Source organism: Excalfactoria chinensis, chromosome 5, assembly GCF_039878825.1.
Source record: "Excalfactoria chinensis isolate bCotChi1 chromosome 5, bCotChi1.hap2, whole genome shotgun sequence".
NCBI lineage: Eukaryota > Metazoa > Chordata > Aves > Galliformes > Phasianidae > Excalfactoria > Excalfactoria chinensis.
In genome coordinates, this window is record NC_092829.1 from 48,799,756 (window position 1) to 48,818,831 (window position 19,076).

At 41.1% G+C, this 19,076-nt stretch overlaps 1 protein-coding gene across 1 annotated transcript in view; it reads left to right on the forward strand.

Moving 5' to 3' along the window:
• The window catches only part of HSD17B12 (hydroxysteroid 17-beta dehydrogenase 12), a 69,821-nt gene extending 50,818 nt beyond the window's left edge, over window positions 1–19,003 (forward strand). Inside the window, 5 exon segments of the mRNA XM_072338777.1 lie at window positions 2,054–2,088; window positions 7,434–7,515; window positions 11,709–11,774; window positions 16,837–16,986; window positions 17,184–19,003. Coding sequence (XP_072194878.1) covers window positions 2,054–2,088; window positions 7,434–7,515; window positions 11,709–11,774; window positions 16,837–16,986; window positions 17,184–17,288 — 438 coding nt within the window. The 3' untranslated portion in view covers window positions 17,289–19,003.
• Window positions 19,004–19,076: the final 73 nt, after the last annotated feature.

Sequence of the window (19,076 nt, forward strand, 5' to 3'; positions counted from 1 at the left end):
GAATTGAGACCCTAAATGCATAGGTGGGGACTTACGACTAAAAGTTTCAAATGTGATCCTCTCTGTATTATGATGGAGCTGCTGTACTCATTTTTCAAACCATTTTTGGGTTGCCTAAGGGGAGGCAATTACAAGCCACATCCCCATGTCAATCTGTGAAAACTGAATGCAGGGTTATCTTACCCTGACAGTCAAGAAGCAATATGCCGCTTTTTGCCAAAAGATCTGTGGTAGAGATCATAAAGTTTGTACAGGTAAAAGATCTGCCATTCTTGAGCTAGTCTGAAAATCAGCAGAATCATTCATTATCCTTTAATACTAAAATGGGTATTTTCACATTTATTTTGAAGTATTAGTGTGTGAGAAAGCTCGTGCATAGCATTTTGAAGTTGCATCGGACCTGATGAGCTTGGTGATGTTTACCACCTCAGAAAAAACTTAGTTTGACTTCTGCAGCAATGCTGGGAGTTGCAGGTGTCAGCAGCCCACACGATGACTGTAAGATCTGCTCAACCCTTGTGTGTGCAATGCCCTGCCGTAGTTGTCATGCAGTGTATCTGATAGTTCACAATTAAAAAATAAAGTCAAAACCAAAACCAGATTCCACTCTTAAGTGTTCATGCAACAGTAATACTAGCATAGCTTGCTACAGTAAGTCAGCTTTTTTTCTTTTAATAAGTGCTTGCAGATGTTTTGTTCTCCTCTATATGCTTTTTTTTCCCTCCAGAGCTTCATATTTTAACCTATCAAGGTAATTTGGTATTAGTGGGAATACAGCTGTATTTTAGTCATCAAGCATTTGTTTGGAAAATGTTTTTGTTTAAAGATGTGAAAAGTGACGATTTATGTTTCTGATCTGTCTTTGGTGTCAGTCACTATGCGTACAAACAGGGTTGGTTGGGAGCGGGGTAGAAGTTGGCAGCAACTGAACTTTGACTTCATCATTTTTTACAGGCAGCAGTTTTGGATTCAGTTCATAGTTAAAGATGGTAACAATTAGTATTAGAAGAACTGGTTTTTCTTGCAAATTGAAAATTCATCTTAGTTTGGGCCAGTGCTTTGTTTCCTTTGCCAGAGCTGCTGGGTCTGCCATTGGGAAGCTTGTTATAGGATTACAGCTCTGGAGAGGCTTTCAGCTGGGTTATAGATGGATTGCTCACAGCTGTGGTGAAGGCAGAGTCTGCAGAGCAGTGGGGAAGTTTTCCTCAGCACAGGGGAAATTTTCTTAGTGCAGACACCTGTGTAATCAGCAAAGTAAGGTTCTAGGCTCTTAAATGCTTTCAGTATGCAACATAATATTTATAGCAAGCTGCTGAAAAACTAGGGCTGTTCAGAGCTCGGTAGTGAAGTAGTGCCCTAGAAGCTCATTTTCTGTGTGCATGATATAGTAATACTCTTACACAGTGGCAGCCCTTTATCAGAAACAAAATGAACTTCTTTTGCCTGCCTCCTAACAGCAATGATTCTTACTATGTTAATGCTGTTAAGTTTTATATAGTTTATTCTAAAATAAAGGAAATGTGTTGGAGCTAGAATACTCCAGTGCTTTTGTCCAGTGCTCTTGCTGCTCCACAATTTAGTTGTTTTTTGTTGTTGTTGTTTTGTTTTTTATTTTAAAATCAGCCATTTAGTAAAACTTGTTAAATTCCTCGGCGTAGATGGTAATTTTAGTCAATCATAAGAAATATTAGATGGCTTTTCTGGGGAGAGAAAGATCATAAACATAGGATAGTACTCTAGTGTTTCCATCTTCCTTAGAAGCCATGGATGCTGCATGGTGGTGGAGTCATTTTTATTTATTCTTATTGCACTTATTGTACTTATGCTGCTAGCTGGCTCGGTTCACCAGTTTCAGTACACACACTGCTTGACAGAGCCAAGTTATCCAGGTAGAATAAAAATAAACTGCCTACGCAAAGTATGGTCTCTGCTTCCCCGAGCTGTGGCTGGAGTGGAGGGGGTGGCAGCTGCTTCTGGGAGGAAGGGAGGCTTCCCTGTTGCTGGCTGTCTGGTGCCTGCATTCTCAGCCATCACGAATGTTTTCTTTTTGCAGATGACACGATTGGTGCTGCCCGGCATGCTGGAAAGGTGAGTCACACTACCACTATCCAGACAAAGTCATCATTATTTATAGGGGAGAATCCTTTCTTGAAAAATTCATTACTGTGACTAATCAGCCTGGTCTCCATGTTTTAATGGCAGAGTAATGCTGGGTGAGTCACGCTGATGGTGCATGAATCATCAGACGGTGGAAGCCTTTTCCACTCGATTCCCTTTTTATTTTTCCTCTCCCTTCTCCACTGTTGTGGTGATTCCTTTTAGAACAGAATTAAAAAGCCCGTCTGACTCATCAGCACTAACTCAACAACCTGCTATTCTGAGGGGGTGGTTACAGTTCCTGGGAATAACCTTCTTAAGGCTATTTCTCTAAGTCATTGTAAGTAAAATGGATGCAGAGAGTATGTTCTCCTTATACAGTACGAGGTATATTGAGGAAAGTCTGTGATCATTTGGTGAAGAAGAGCTGGAGACCAGGTCTTTAAAAAAGGAGTTAACGCACACTGCTGTCATTGCAGAAGACATGTACTGACTTCCTAGGTAGCTCTCGGGTGAAACTAAAGGCACCCAGGTTCGGTGCAGTCCCTCCAGGCTGTTCTCTAGCTGGTGTTGACTGTTGCAGGATGTTTGCTGTCAGCTGCAGCACTAACCCTGGCTTGCTGGGGATTGCTTTAGGTTAGAGCTGAGCTGCACTCACAAACAAAACAAAAGACTGGGGAAGTGGGGCCCAGGTAAATCTCATGAGGTTCAACAAATTCAAATGCAATCTGGGGGATGAAAGGATTGAGTATAGCCCTGCCTAGAAAGACCTGAGCATACTGATGGATGGGAAGCTGGATATGAGCTAGCAATGTGTCCTTGCAGCCCGGAAAGCCAGCTCTATCCTGGGCTGCACCAAAAGAAGCATGGTTAACAGGTTGAGAAGGTGATCCTGTCCCTCTACTCCACACTAGTGAGGCCTCAAATGGAGTACTGTGTCCAGATGTGGAGTCCTCAGTACAGGAGAGACATAGACATGTTGGAGGGTGTCCAGAGGAGGGCCACAAAAATGATCTGCAAGATCAGGTGAGAGCTGGAACTGTTCAGTCTGGAGAAGAGAAGGCTGTGAGGTGACCTGATAGCAGCCTTTCAGTATCTAAAGGGGAGCTACAGGAAGAGAGGACGTGGACTCTTTAGCAGTTCCTATGGTGGCAGAACAAGGGAAAATGACTTCAAATTTCAGGAGGGTAGAATTGGGTTGGATGTAAGGAAGAAGTCTTGTACACTGAGGGTGGTGAGGTACTGGAACGGGATGCCCACAGGTGTGGTAGATGTCCCATCCCTGGAGACTTTAAAGGCCCTGGGCAGCCTGATCATTGTCCCTGTTCATTGCAGGGGAGATGCACTAGATGACCTTTAAAGATCCCTTCCAACTCTTAAGGATTCTGTGATTCTATGATAATATTGAGGAAGGCTGTGTAAGACTATGCATGATAGTCATTTTGGTACTACCTCCAAGTGAATACTATAGAAGGAGCATACATATGGGGCAAACCTCAAAATATGACTATTTAAGGGTGGAAAAAATAATTTATTGTATCTTCCCACAATCTGGAAATCTTCACTGTAGATAGAGTTCAATTATGCTAGCACTGTACCAATGGAGAGCAAGTATTTCACATCTAAAATGAAGTTTCTTTGTGGGTACAAACTGTCACACGTAGCGGCCAGTCTGGGAGCTGGTACTTAACACATCAAATTGATGACAAGCTTAGACTCATTAGTTGAGACAATTTGGAGGTAAGAATGGAAGCAGAAGAAGGGGTTTATTTCATGCTAAGAAACTTGATTTAGAGAAGAAAACCTCATAATCTGGGAGATCTGATTATTGATATTTCCTGAGAAAGATGGGGCTGAGACTGAAGATTGCACTGCAGTGGTGGAACTTAAGGTTCAGAAGTCAGATGTTATGCCTTGCCCAGGTCTTCTACATGACAGATAATGGCACGTGGCTTTTGTGAAAGTGTTGTCCTTCTGAAGATAGCAATGTGACCAAAGCAATCCTTTGTAGGGATGTAAGGTACTGTCACTATGAGTTTTTGGAGCTCTAACAGCAACTTATTGCCTCAGTTTCTTCTTTATCTGAAGAAACATTGTAGTTATCCATTTTGACTGAGATTGATCTCTTCCATTTCACATAAGAGAATGATGCATATTCTGCTTGCAGAATGTCCTGTCTTTGTTCAGTATTACAGTAGCAGAGGTGGTTTGAATGAAAGCAGGGTCCAGGTTTGCTTCTGACTACCCTTGAGCAAACAATCGTGTTTCTTTGCCTTACAGTTCCTACCTACTTGCTCCCTTCAGGAATCCTAAGGATGGCAGGACAGCAGTTTGGAAAGAAAGGGTCAATAGAGATAACAAAAAAAAAAGGAGGTTTTACACATCTGGAATGCTTCCACCTGTGTGAAGCCACTTCACGTGGCAAGTCTCTTTGAGTCAAAGCCATGGTTTCTGTCCTGTTGCTGCTCCCGTGTGTTCAAGGAAGACAGTGAGCTGAGCGCGCAGGGTCACGTGGTGCACCATGACATCTCACACCTACGCTGCATGCTTTGGTGTACCTGCGGGTTGGCTTGATAGTGTTCCTAGGCAAATGCAGAGCTGAGTGGACATGCTTTATGTCCAGGTCTGTTAGCAGAAAACTCAGCAACATCTTCGTATATCCCTTACTTATTTGCGATGAGTACCACAGCATCAGATGACTGCCATTTTTTGTAATGGTGTTTAGATGTTTCTCTGGCTCTTCTCCTGTGCTCTGGATTCATACAGTAACCATTCATAATCTGCAGCTTCCAATTCCACTTAAATGAGCAGTTCCTCTGTCAATTTTCAGGCAGCCATCTAGGTGAGAGACTATGCAGAACCAAACATCGAGCCTCAATGTCTTTGGGCACGCAGCAGCGAACTCAGCTGACTGTTTCTAGACAAACACCCAACTCTGCTGTTTACTGCTGGGGAAGTAGCAAGTGTCTAATGACATTAGGGAGGAAGCGCTCCTTCCATGGCATGCAGCTGGAGCAGGCGCTGGTTGCCATGGCAACGGGATGGCTCTAAATATAGCAGCAGCCGAGGGCTGCAGCGTGAGGGGTGGGCTGGGTGTGGCCTGCTGCCCTCCGGGTCCTCTCTACAATGCTGCTGCTGCACTGGGTTGGGAGCAATTGCAAGTGTCTCCCCTGAGTGCCCGTGCACCCCTCCATGCATGCTTCTTAGTTGTACAGGGGAGTCTTGTCCTCCCTAGAAATGCTTAACCCTCATCAAGTCCTGCCAGGCTTCGTCCTCTGTTACGTGTCGTGGTGGTGACTCCTCCAGTCTGAGTGTAGGGAGAGCTCTGCCTCCATTGGATCTAGATTTCACAGTCGTTCACTTCATGTCATCTTTCTTTTTGCATTATGGGAGGATAAATCAAGATCTTGATCTTTGTTATTCATTAGTCTTTATAATCTTATCGCAGGCTCTTCTTAATAGTCTCTTAAATATCTAAATTGAACCCTTTCACCTTGCTCATCTATCAGGGCTTTTTCCTCCTTTTCTCTTTGTTTTTGTCCTTTGCTGGGAGGGACAGAGAAGCATTCTGCAGATGTGGCAGGACTTGGGTGCAATGGACATGTCCCTGCCATTCCCTGCCCGACTCACCTCGGGCTGCTCTTGGTGACAGCCGCACAAAAGAGAACCAATTCCTTGGTGACTTTAGTCAAGCCCTTCAAGGGAACAGAGAGTTGATGTAGAATTCTGCAAGGGCTGTGATTCATTCACGTTATTTTCTTTAGCAAGTGCAGTTGGTTTTGTTAATATTGATTTTTCAGCAGCCATTCTGTAGTCTGCTCACATAGCCTTCTTAGCTTTATGAAAAGTTCCTTGTGGTATTCTCCAATCTGGTAATCTCTTAAAAACTGAACGAATGCTCATTTCGCTGCTGATCCTCATCTGAGCTCATGGATAAATATCACAAGCACCACCTGTCTTGGTATGAAAAACTTCTAGCATCCACTGGTAGCCTTCAGCTGTTGTGAAAACTCATGATGAATTTGTAGCAGTGTTTTCTTCATAGCACATATTTGGATCCACATTACTACGTTGTTTGACCAGCAGAACCTCCAAGAACAAAAAGTGAACAAAACAAAAGTGTTTGGAGACCTCAGTGACTGTGAAATGTTTATTTTCTGTCATGTCAACTGTCTCATTTCTAGAACTAATCCTGGCTTGTATCATGGCAGAGGCCATGAATCTGTTGACACAATCCTCAAAGAATCGTAACATTTTGTTTTTTTTAATTGTTGCTTAAGCTCAGCTGTTTGTTTTTAAGATGGTTTCTTAATTCATTGTGGCAGCAGTGGCCATAGGCTATGCATAGGTGAACAAATGTGATAAGAAGCTTGTGAATCTGCAGCAGCTGTGTGATGACCTGCATGCGTGTTCTTTCTCTGCACGAGATGTAGAAAACCTTATGGTGTGTTCATGCAAACTGGCTGAGGTCTGCCGTAGGGTAGGAAGAAGCAGAGGCGGCTTTCGCTGTACTGGACAGTCTACTCCCATCCTCTAAAAGCTTATTTGCCCTATTTATTTATTTTTTTTAATTAATGCCAATTTCTACTTAGCACTAAGTAACAGGTCTGCTTTTGTGTGTGGAACTAGTCACGGAAATGGACGTAATCAAAATAGTTAGTGGACTGGGAAATCCAGGAGTCCTAGTGTCTGTCCTAGCGGCACATGCTTCAGAAGTGCTTGACAGAACTGGTATTAGCTAGTTTCAGGTACTCTTACCTAAACATTATAGTGGAATACCTGAAATACAACTGTGATGCAACTCTATAGTAACTCTTCTGTAGTCATCCATTGCATATCTTCTACTCTCTATTAAAGCACTGCTGTATTTAAGTAGTAGATTCAAATGCTTGCTATCTTAAAGATCTGTCATGAACGTAACACTTGGAAGATATTTTACGCCAAAAGGAATGATCAAAGTGTAATCTGTGTAACAAACTTGTCATTTCTGTCACCTTAACCTAAGGTTTAAAGGTTGTCTTCTGAATTTGTGCCAAATTCTCCTGATTGATTTTTTTGCATAGTTGAGCTCAATATACATATGCTGGAGCTGGATTCTCTTGCTGCATTGACCTTGGAGTTATTCCTGATTTACACCAGCTGCTTGAATCCTTGCATTGTGCTTGAAGGCATATTAGTAAATTTCAGTTTAGAATTTGATTGAAGTTTTTAAACACATCTTAATTATCTCAATTGCATCCTAAAGATTTTCTTAGGGCTTACATTAATTTTATGAAACATGAAAGGTTTTTGTTGTTGTTGCTGCTTATTTCATTGAAATTTATCTTCACTTTCAGATCAAAAGGGGTAATCTTGAACATCTCATCAGCTGCTGGGATGTATCCAACTCCACTGCTGACTCTTTACTCTGCAACCAAGGTAAATATTCTTTTGTACGCTGAAATCAAGTGCCAAACATGAGCCAACACTACAGGAATAAATGTTTTGGTGTCCATCTAGTGGTGCTTTCATGAACTAAAAGTTCTAACTTAAAATTTGCAAATAGTAGAAACCGGAAGATCAAGATAAAAATGAATGCAAAGGCTTGCTGGCATGGAAGCTACTGTTTTATATATTATATCACATACACTCATCACGTGACAATTTTATATACTGCACTGCACACCACAAAGGGTGTTACTGTACCAAGCAGTCTCAGTGTAAGGTTGAGGAAGGATGCTGACAAAGTTTAATACAACTTCTTGTTTTGAGACTTTGAAACAAGTCTCACTGTCTAGTCTTGTAGAAGATAGGTACCTATGGTAAGGATGTATGCACATATATATTTAAGTAGGATTCTTCAGGTGCTTGCAGGAAGCAAACATTTGTCTTCTTTTTTGATTATTCACCTTAAGTTTAGCACTTCAGTTAGGAGAAAAGATAGAGCTCTAGTTTGTTGCTAGTACCAAATAACTACCTCCTCTTGAGCTGTTGGCCACATGTCCTGTTAATGTAGCCTAGTATGTGGTTTGTTTGTCTTGCAGTGGATGGATTATTGGCTTACCATCTCCCTAAGCAGCCACCATAAATTCCAGGTTCTTTGCAGCAGCACTGATGCTTAGCCAACATTAAGACGTGGGGCTATTCTACTTGGTATGCAGAACTTTGCACTTCACTCTGTGCCAGTCAAGAAATCTCATGAAGTTTAACAGTCATCCAGTTGAACAGGGTCCCTCTGGACTGAAGCTCTGCCGTGTCAGCCACTCCATCTAATTTTGTCGTCTGCAAATGTGCTGAGAATGTACTATGTGCCATCATCTAGGTTGCTGATGGCAGATATTGAAGAGTATAGGCCTTGGTATTGATCTGTGGGGTTCTGTGCTTGTTACTAGCCAGATGTCAAGCCATTAATCACGGCCCTTTGAGCCTGGTGGTCCAGACAATTTTCTATCTATCCAGCAGTTTGTTCTTTCAGCACGTATCTGCTCAACTTCCAAATGAGAATGCTGAAGATGATATCAAATATATGCTCTCTAGACGTACAGTATATTATTACTCTAAATCTACATTTCATGTTAAATTTATTGCTCCAGTTTCTCATTGTGTCATCTGGAACAGTTTTGACTTTCTGCAGCCAGGGTTAATTTTATTTCCAAGGTATGTGTATGAGCTTCTGAAATGTTCAAGTAAAAGATCTGTTAACACCCCAAGGGCAAAACATGGGTTCGCAGTATTCATACATGCCTCTTGCATCTAGTATTGTTACGGCATGATATTCAAGCAGTACAGCAGCACTGTAGTTTTATTTAGATACACCTGACAATTACCTTCAATACTTAAAGTAAGTTCAGAGTTTAACCAGAACCTTGGTGGAACGTATGTGCTTTCAGTGTTGTTCATGTCAGAACAAACTTACGTTTCCTTTAAGCTCTCATCTAAATTTTCATATATCAGGAAAAAAACTTAGCATGCTGTTTTATTTACACTGAAGCAATATTAGTGCAAGTAAGGGATATTTAAGTTTAGAAATTGTGGAAGCCTGAATTAGCCATAGCTGATAAAATTGGCTCTTGAAATAGCTATTTTCTGACAGCACAGTTTGCTTTAATGTGAAAGGTCACTTCTGTTGTGGCATTGCCTTCAGCTTTATCAAATGATGTGAGCTGCTGATTTTAGAGATAATATACCTTAGGCTGCTTTGCCTAGTCTTTTTTTCAATTAGAATCTCAAATATTCCTTCCTTCCTCCTAAGAAACTCAATTACAGGCTAAGTAATCTGCCTATTCTCAGCACTGATCACCTTCTACCATAGAAAGATTAGTGAGCATGAAAGTGACTCCACTAATGTAGCTATAGAAAGACTGTATCTGCAATTTCTAGGGTTTTTTCCTCATCTGTATAGAGGGGTTTTAAAGTGTAGTATCCTCCAGGTCTAAGTCAATGGCTTTGGCTAATCGTCAGGAACATAAGCAGTCCAAGTCTTTAACCTTCATGTAGAGAATTCCCTATTAGATGCTTTAAAAGCAATCATACTCCTGTTTTTTGACCGGCTTCCCTATCTACCTGCATTAATACCAATGCAGAGTGAAAGATGTTTGATGTTTTTTTTTCCCCACTGCTTCTTAAGTATTTGGATTTGTTACTAGATATCAAAGGAGAGGAAATTGGTTCTTGTGTGCTGCATTTATCTGCTTATTCAGAGGGTTCTTATTTCGGGATCATTCTTAGGACTTTTTAAAGTTATAGGCTGTTGGAGCACTTTTGAGCATCTGGAGGTAAAACAGCCCAACTTGTCCTGAAATGAATTCTTGAAGGAAAAAATCCGGTGTTTATTTGAAAACTGGAAGTTGTTTGTTCCCTCTCATGTAAAACAAACATTTCCTTTATTGCTAAGCTCACACTGAGCAGTAGAGATGGCACTCTTTATGCGGTCTCTCCATATTTGAAGCAGTAACTGATTTCAGGACTGTCATGTGGAAGCACCTAGAACTTTGAATTACCAAAGCACTTTGTGATTAACAGAATATAGCTTGCTTATTTGTTTGTAATAGATCATTGGTATACTCTGCTGTGCAGCTATCACACATACATCTGACAATAATGTTCAGGGGCTGCACCAAACTATTTCCCATATATAAAAGTTCCTCATATTGCTGCAGTAGCATTGCTTGCTCACTCTAATCTTGGCCGGTAGGTCTGATTTTCAGAGACTTGATGTTGAGTACTGTCTTTCATTAGGAACTTACACTGGTAGGGAAAAGAGAAAGAACAGTTGTGCAGAAGATAAGCTTATTTGCTTTAATGAGCCTACTTCTAGCTGGTACGTGCAACTTGAAGAGTAAAAAAAACCATATTGGCTACACAGCAAAATCTATTTTTCTTTCAGATCTTGTATATGCTTAGAAAAGTATAGAAGTAGTCCAGCAGTGTGGGAGTGTTTCTTTGCTTTGTGCGTTGGCAGAGTTCAGGAGGATGATCTTAATAGGGAAAACACTGGACGCTGCAAACTTTAAGTACTAGTTTCAGGTAGAACTGGTGGCAATCCACTAATGACATGGTCAGCAAAAGAAAATTGTAAAGTAGGTGCAATATTAGAGCTTTGCTGCTTGTATTGGCACTGGTCTAAAGCAAATACTGTTATTTTTAATAGCCTTTTTTTCTCCAGAGCTGTCTCTTCTTTTCTACCCTTAATGGTTCTGTGATTCTCTGTGGTTCTTAAATACTGGAACCAGTTTGTTTTGTATTTATTTTTGGTTTCAGTTGTGGTATAATAGTTCAGCTCCTTCAGTTGAGGGCACTGTTTATCCTATTGAGCCATACCATTTTTCTAAAACAAGAAATGACAGCAGAAGAAAGTATTTTGTTTCTTTTGACCTGGGGAGAGAAGACAGTTTAGAAGAAAGGAAGAGGGAATCTGTACTGCTTTGAGCTACTGAATAGCCTTGGATTATTAGGTCAGTACTTTTGTTGAGGTGTGAGATGTGCATCTTGGACTAAGTGGTAAGGGAGAAGAGAGCGTGTGGGCCTCCATTTATGGAAGTGGCGTATCTGATGTGACAGCAGGGTCACGTTATCTCTTATAGCCCTTTTCCTTCCTTCTTTAAATGATTGGTCTTGGAAATTCTAAAACTTCCAGGAGTTTGGAAGACAGTTGATGGTAGTGGACTTTGAGACTTGGAAAATATATCATCGTAGAATGGTCTTAGTATTCTTAAACATTATAAGGCAAAAGGTGGGGTATTTAAACACGTTTTTAAAACCACGCATAGGAGAAATTTACATTGCTCATTTTACCAGAAGTCTTAGGAGATGACACACACAATGAATAATGTGAACTCAGTATTATTTTCCTTTTTTAACTGGACTTTATGTAACAAATCTAGTTCATCTTCCTTGTAAACTAAAAAGGGTTTTGTTTGTTTAGATAGACTCATCTGTAAAAATGCTTCGTAAGCGTGAGGTTTCTGTTTAGACGGCATTGCTGTAATCTGCAAAGTTTCTTTGAAAGCCAGAGGTTTTTCACTTTGAAAACAGGAGCTATAAATAGCAAATCAAATATGCTTACATAAAGCTCCAAACGACAGCTTCCATTTTAATGCATAGCATGCTGCATATTTCTCTTTCCTCTGTAGGCTTTTGTGGATTACTTCTCTCGAGGCCTCCATGCAGAATACAAGACCAAGGGCATCATTGTGCAGGTGAGTAGCTTCTCATGTAAGTGTGGTTACCACAGCAACACTGGTGTCTTGGAAACAAAAGGAGATCAGCATATTCTTTTATTCATGAACATGACACAGATTAGGGATGAGGATTTCCTTTGATCCTATTAGTGGTTTTCTTAAGTTACCTGAAACAATGCATCTGGAAATAACAAATATATATATATACGTAGGTATATTTTACCTAAAGTTGGTAATCGCACTTTTAAGTACAGTGCATTCCAGAAAATTGTGTATTACTCTTTAAAATACACCTATACAGCTCAATTTTCTGGAATCTACCTTTGAACTGCTTTCATACAGGTATTGAATAAGTAACTACTGAAAAGACTAAAACAGTAGCAGTCCCTTCTCTACAGTGTCAGTGAACCAACTGCTAGGATAAGCATAGTAACAAGAACTTCAACCTTAGACTCCCTGTATGTAATAGGCTGATGTAGGTTTTCTGCAGTATTTGATTTCTATGTTTCTAGTGAGTTTTGTGCTCTCAGCTTTATAGGGATTTTGCACTAATATTAGTGTTTGCTTCCCAAGTGCTTCCCAGTCCAGACTTGGTTTATGGATCACAGCTGCTGAGTTCTTCATTACTGATTACATCTGTTGCTCTCAAGAGCAATGGTCAGCCTTGATACAAGTGGTGTAAGATCTTACCTGTCCTGCAAAGACAATTGTGAATCTTTTAATATTCAGTTAGGGTTCATATGAACAGTGTTAGCCTGCATCCATTCCTTTGTCTTCGCTTCCTTCCTATTACAGTGATTTTCAAAGCCACCCGACTCCAGGGGCACTGTGAAGAGTAAGGAATAAAGATGCTTGTCTGATTTCTACAGTCATTAAGTGTGGGGGTGCGGCTCTTGTTGTTGGTATTAAAACATAAGGTTTTAAAACTCAAGGCTGTGTTACTGTTTGACTTGCGGGATTTTCTTTATTATTTCCTTTCAACTGTATTTATTGAAAAGAACTCATGGCTAGTAAATATCCTGTCCCAGTTCCTGAGAGAACTGTGTTAGGCTGTTAAGAAAGAAAGTTACTGGGTGAGCTATTCCCATTGGTCTCTTACCATTCAATGGCAGCCCTATTTAAACCTGTATCAAACACCTTAAAGGGTGCTGTTTATTTTGGGGCCTGTTAGCAAAGCAGAGAGAGAAAGCTAGCAAAAAAATGGTTCCCAAAGAGCATCTTAACCACTGTCGTTATGGAGCTTCTTGAGGTCAGGTAAGATAGCATTAGTATTGTGTGGCTAACAAGTTCTAACATAACTTTTCAGAGTGCTTGATGCCGCAGTGGCACACTGGGGATGTTCCTTCAGCCAAACCCATTTTCTCTCATCAACAGAGGGTGCATAAAAAACACGATGGGGGTGGGTGACGATCTTAGCTATCTTCCAGACTTAACCAAGTTTAGACGCTGCTTTGAGATATTAGCAAAGAGCGTGTTTCTGGGATTCTTGTTGGATTTGTCTTTGATTCTGGAGTTGGGAAGATGCCTTTTGTTAATCCTCTCTTGCTCAGCCACCTATCATCAAATGATAGCAGGTCCTGGCTTGTCTAATTCTAGAGCTCACTACCCTCAGCCTAGATCAGGACATTCAGCTGAGTCTGCTATATTTTAAAGTATAAACATCAGCTAGCTCTTTGTTTTGAAAACACCTCGTTCTCCTAATAAAGCATACTGATTCTCTTTTCTACATTAATAAGTCAATCTGATCATCAATAATCCATCATCAATAAGTCGTCTGATAGCCTTTCTTTCCTGCTTAAACATACTTAACAGCACACAGCTTCTGCTACAGCCAAGCTGGTTGTGATCTCCCCCTCCCACCCTTCCATGAGATTTGTGAGGTTTTTTCTGCTACTGAGGTTACCAGCTACTTACAGGATGTTGAAACAAGCTCTGGCAACATAAGTGGTTTCTGTGGAAGATACTATCCTTGAATAGCCTTCCAGAGCAGCATTTAGGAGTTTGATTCAGATACTTTGTTTCATTTAGGAAAGTCTCTTGTTAAGTTAGGGAGTCTGATCTTCATTTTCTGCTGCCTTCTCAAGTATAAGCGTGCTGATGGTTATCTCAGCGTGAGAGTATTTAAGAGATGGGGAGAAGGAAGCGTTGTGCCCTTGAGATGTGCTATACCTATCTGTATTTGTAACCAGGTGGTATCATCCTCCCAGTATTTTTTCTAAGTAGTGTTGTTGCTTTAAGTGGAAAATGAAGGAGCATGTGCTGCTCGTTTATGACTCAGCGTGTTACAGAATATCTATATGCACACTGAAAAGATGAAGGGGAAAAGAAAAAAAAGAACAAGCAAAAAAACCGCAGTAGGACAAGGTGTTAAATGCAGTATGAACATGCACAGTATGGGGAGGAAATACTTTCTAGCTTTGGATACAGAAAAGCTACAAAAATATTTTCAGTTCCTTACATTATTAACAGGAATGAAGATTAAATTTGGTTTTCTGTATCAACAGATAGGCTTTTCCTTCAGAAAACTTGATGGGTGTTGGTAAACTGTAACTTGTTGGGTAAGGGTGCTGAATTCCAGATAGCACTGAATGTGCTTTGCCGTTCTGGGTTAGGTGGGCTTGATGACCAATACCTGTCACAGTTTCCATTTGTTATGCTAATTTTATTGCAGTCTGTGTCCTTCTCTTCTCATTCCTAAGCTACTGTGAACCACTAATGAATATTACAAGTGCGTTCCTGTGAAGATTAGCTGACATCTCCTTGGAGCCATTAGGAAAACTGCACTCACTTTGGACTGTTTGAAGTTCATCGCTCTGACCTTCAGAAATATAGTGCTTTTAATTTCAGAACTGTGCTTCCAGTTGGGCTCACCGTATGAAAGGATTAATTCTGTGTTAGTTTACATCTGTGTGGGAAGGGTATGGAACTGTAGCAGTAATCAGATGAAAAGGAATGGGAAGGACAGCGAGGACTTCTTCTGATCATCAATTGGAAAAATCTCCACAGTTTCTGCAGACATATCTTTGAGCATCTGAACACATTGCTTGGTTCTTTAACACCCTGTATTTTACTAACAACTCTATAAATTCCTGTTAACATCAGCATTTTCCATCTAAACTTGGTTACTACGCACGGCTGAAGTGGAACAGTGAGAACTTCTACCTTTCTTCAGCCATATTCACTGTATTAAAGTGTCAGATGCTGCTGGGGAAACACGTGGAAGTTTAGGTCTTTCTCTTTAAAAGTAAAGTGAAATAGGACTGTGTAAACAAGCTATTCCGATTTCTTGTTTCTTCATGTCCTTGTAGTGTAACTAGAAACTTCTGCTCAGGACCTGAAATCATTCTTGTATCCATATGATGTTGAATACCATTCTGAGGGCTGGCTGGTTTTGATATATAGATAATAAATTGAATTTAGAAATGTAACAAAAAGTGGACAAAGTTTAAACTAGACACATATGCTGTTACAATATCAGGCTCCATTGGTTTATGCACCAAGGTCTTAGTAGTGGTGGGGAATGGGCTGCAAGGGTGGCTACTGTGAGCAGAGCACAGAAGCTGCCCCATGTGAGTTAAGAGTCAGCTCCATCTGGCTCCAAAAGGAACAAGCTGCTGGCCAGAGTTGAGCCTTGAGCAATGCTTGTTGTGCCTCTGGGAGAGCAGATTTAAGAAAGGAAGAGCTAAGCAACAGCAGCTGGGATGGAAAAGTTAGAAAATGAAGAGAAACAGCCCTTCAGGAACTGAAGTCATTGCAGAAGGAGGGCAGGAGGTGCTGCAGGTGCGGAGCAGCTGTTCCCTGCAGCCCAGGAGATGCTCACAGTGGCGCAGGCTGCCTCCCTGCAGCCCATAGGCACTATGTGGAGCAGATCTCCATGTACAGCATATGGAGGAGTAGAAGAGGGCGAGTAGGAGGAAGGTGTCTTTAGTGTGTTATAGCTTTCACTGCCCTAGTCTGTTAGTAATAAGCAATAAATGATTGGATATCTCCCTAGATTGAATTTGTTCAGTCCATAATGGTAATTGGTCAGCGATTTTGTCCTTACCTCAACTCCAGTGCCCTTTTTCTCTGAATCTTTCTTCAAGGATGTGAGATGAGAAAACACTGTGGTGGAGCTTAGCTACCTCTATAGGCAAAACCACCACACAGACTGAGTAGCTTTCTTATTGAAGCTTTCGGTGGCTTCGAAGTTAGTGGTGACTGTTTACACTTCTGAAATTCAGGTATCCAAGTTTTTCTCTCCATTTGAACGTGGAATCTTTCAGTATGTTATCTGTATTCTCAGTCCCGCTTGTAGAGAGAGGTGCACGTTCTTTAAGCTGCTAGCATAGTCATGCTTCCTCTTTGTGGTGGTTGAATATATAGCTATACAGCTGTGGTTTTGGATTCACTGAGATTTGTAGTTGTTCCTTTCACCCATGTTACGCTTTTCAGAGGAGGTGAAGCTAATGTTTCTGAGATCGAGTACATGTGGTCATTGTTCTCTTAAAGACTAAATGTTTTGACACAAGTGTCTGGAGTGTAACTTGCCCAAATACACTGAGTTTAGAGATGATGATCTTATTTATTTGGAGGTCTACTGGTGTAACAGAAGGGAAAAGGTGCTTTTATTTTTTTTTAATAAAGATTTGCTACTCATGATGCTCGCTGCAGTGGCAAACCGTAGGGAATGCAGGTACTGAATCACTGGTATAGGACTGCGTATCTTTGGGTATCCTCAAAATGCTGGTAAGGTTCCAATGTTTGTAAGATTGAGATTTCTGAGATATTAATACCTGGTTGAACAGCTATAGTCTGTGCCATTCTGACTACTTCAGAGGCCTAGGTTGAGCAGTTGAAAGCAAGCATGCAAAAAGCAAAAGCATGGCTTGTGGGCCCATTAGGAAGTGTGTCACAGGACAGCTGATTAGAAGTGTCAGTGCTGTGCACTGAGATGTTGTAATCAGAATTAAAAACAGGGGTAGTGCATTTCAAAACTCAGTATGTGGGTTACCTGGTTGCTGAGGGTTTTGGCTCCTTATTGAATCTGTAAGTTAATTTGAAAGTGTTCTGTGCCTATTGTGATCTTTCCTACTTGCAGAGTGTTCTCCCATTTTACGTGGCAACAAAACTGTCCAAAATCCGCAAGCCGACCTTCAGTAAGCCCAGTCCTGAAACGTATGTGAGAGCTGCCATAGGCACAGTAGGCCTGCAGTCCCAGACCAACGGGTGTCTGCCCCACGCCGTCATGGTAAGTTACCTTGGGAGGCACAAGGATCTGGTATGTTCTACCTGCCTGATAGAAGAGCAGTTTTGAGTCGTAAAGAACAAAAGTGATTTTTATTTAACTTTTAATCATCATTTTGTAATGTTTACATGAGCTGGTAACAGTTTGATTTAGCCAAGTACAGACTGTAAAAACTGAGGCTTTTCTCCTTTGATTTCTAGGCTTGGATCTTCTCTATTCTACCTACCTCTGCTGCCAAGAGTTTAGTCATGAAATCAAACAAACAAATACGGGCTCGTTTTTTGAAAAAGCTGAAGGAGAAATAAATAGCAGGCAGCTGAATCTCAGAAGCCTGGAACTCGTGCAGGTTCCATGCCTGCACCTCGGCACCTTGTAGACCTAATGTTTTGAACATCTGCAGTTGTAAGTGTGCTTTCTAATAAACAGAACGGTATCGTTTAGAGGATACAAATTCTTGACTTCTAATACTGGTTTCGTAATAGGCTTTATTTGCTTATAGGTTTTTGTTGAATTGGGAAGTGTTTTGGACTAAAATAACTCTGTGCTTTAAGGAATACTTAAATGGACTCAATCAGACACTGCGCTGCTGAAGAACAGCTTGGTTATATAGCATCCATCACATCAGTGTCTTATGATTGTGGGTGATGGGCAGAACAATAGTAGTTCTCTGACATGTTCCTAGAAAGGTGGGGAGGTGTGGGAAGGGAGTATATTTGTTTGAAAAGGAAACCTGGTTCTATTCAGAGTGTAGCTTTTCCCAGCTCGGGTTAAGGATACTTGCAAGGATTCAGCATCGTCAGCCAGCTAGCAAGTGCTCTCCTGCCGCGTGACCCAGTCAAGGGACACCATGGGCAGGGAGGGACAGACTCAGGCTATGTCAAAGTCATCTCCCTGTAAAACAAGAGTACCTCCACTTCAGACTTCTGTGTTTGCACAGTCTGTGAAACTTAGAAAGGATCGCTTATTGGGATGCATGATCACAAAATGGGCCTTAACCTGATGGTTTCAGAAGTCTGCTCATGGGTTGGTACTGTATTGAAATGGGTTCTTGCACCAAAACCTGAGCGGTCATTTATGTACTTTCAGGGGTTGAGTGTGACTTTTGGTTGTAAAATTGAGGGAAGTGGGCCAAAAAAATACCCCAACCCCAATGAGTGTAATTGCTCATCGGTAGCTACATACATAAAATCATATTTCAATAAGAATTTAAATTCTTGCTTCTTGAATTTGAAGTCATCAAACTTTTCAGTTGTACGTCACTTCAATTTGGAACATTTTTAAAGGTTCAGTGCCTGCTGTTTGTAACGGAGGGTGGTAACACAGTGTGGATAAATGCTACGAGTTACATGTTACTTGTAAAAGACTAACGGCACTTTAAATGTGGAGCTTGAAATGAGTTACTCTCCTTTAGCACTGATGGATGCATTCTTTCTGTAGTATGTCAGCCTGTCTTTTGGTGAGGCCATTCAGAATGTGAATACTGACTGACTTACAAATGAGAACCAATAAACTTCCTTAAAGGTAGAACTCTTTTGTTTTTAATGTAACTGATTTGTGCTACAGAAGTTAGCCAGCTCAGAGATGGGTCCGAGTACATGAGAGGCCTGCACTGCTGTTGTCTATTACCTGATCTGTGAAGATATGGTTGCTAACATTCCTTTCTGTAAGTGTGAAGTGTACCAGAACTTCCAAGCCAGATTAAATGGCATGTGGTACCAGTGTTGTGGCTGCAGGTTGTTTTTGGTCCCTGAGGAGCAGTTCCAAGCTCCGGTTTTGAAGTGTTGCACTGAGACACGATTTGGAGCTGACATTCCTATACGGTGAGAAAAATCCAAATACCGATGCAATGGTGCTGATCAGATCTGAGCTGAAGAATCCTATCCCGTAGTTTTTTGTTACTACTTTTTTGGGATGAAGAGGCGTAAGAGTTCTGTAAGCCGGGAGGTGACGTGGAAGCATTGGACTAACTGATCTGTGCGGGTTTTCACTTGGTCAAACAAATAAAATGGCATTCACTCTGAATCTTTGGCATGTCGGTTTTCTTCTTAAGATGCATCACTGAAGCAGCGCGGTGAGCCCTTAGCTGGAGCTAC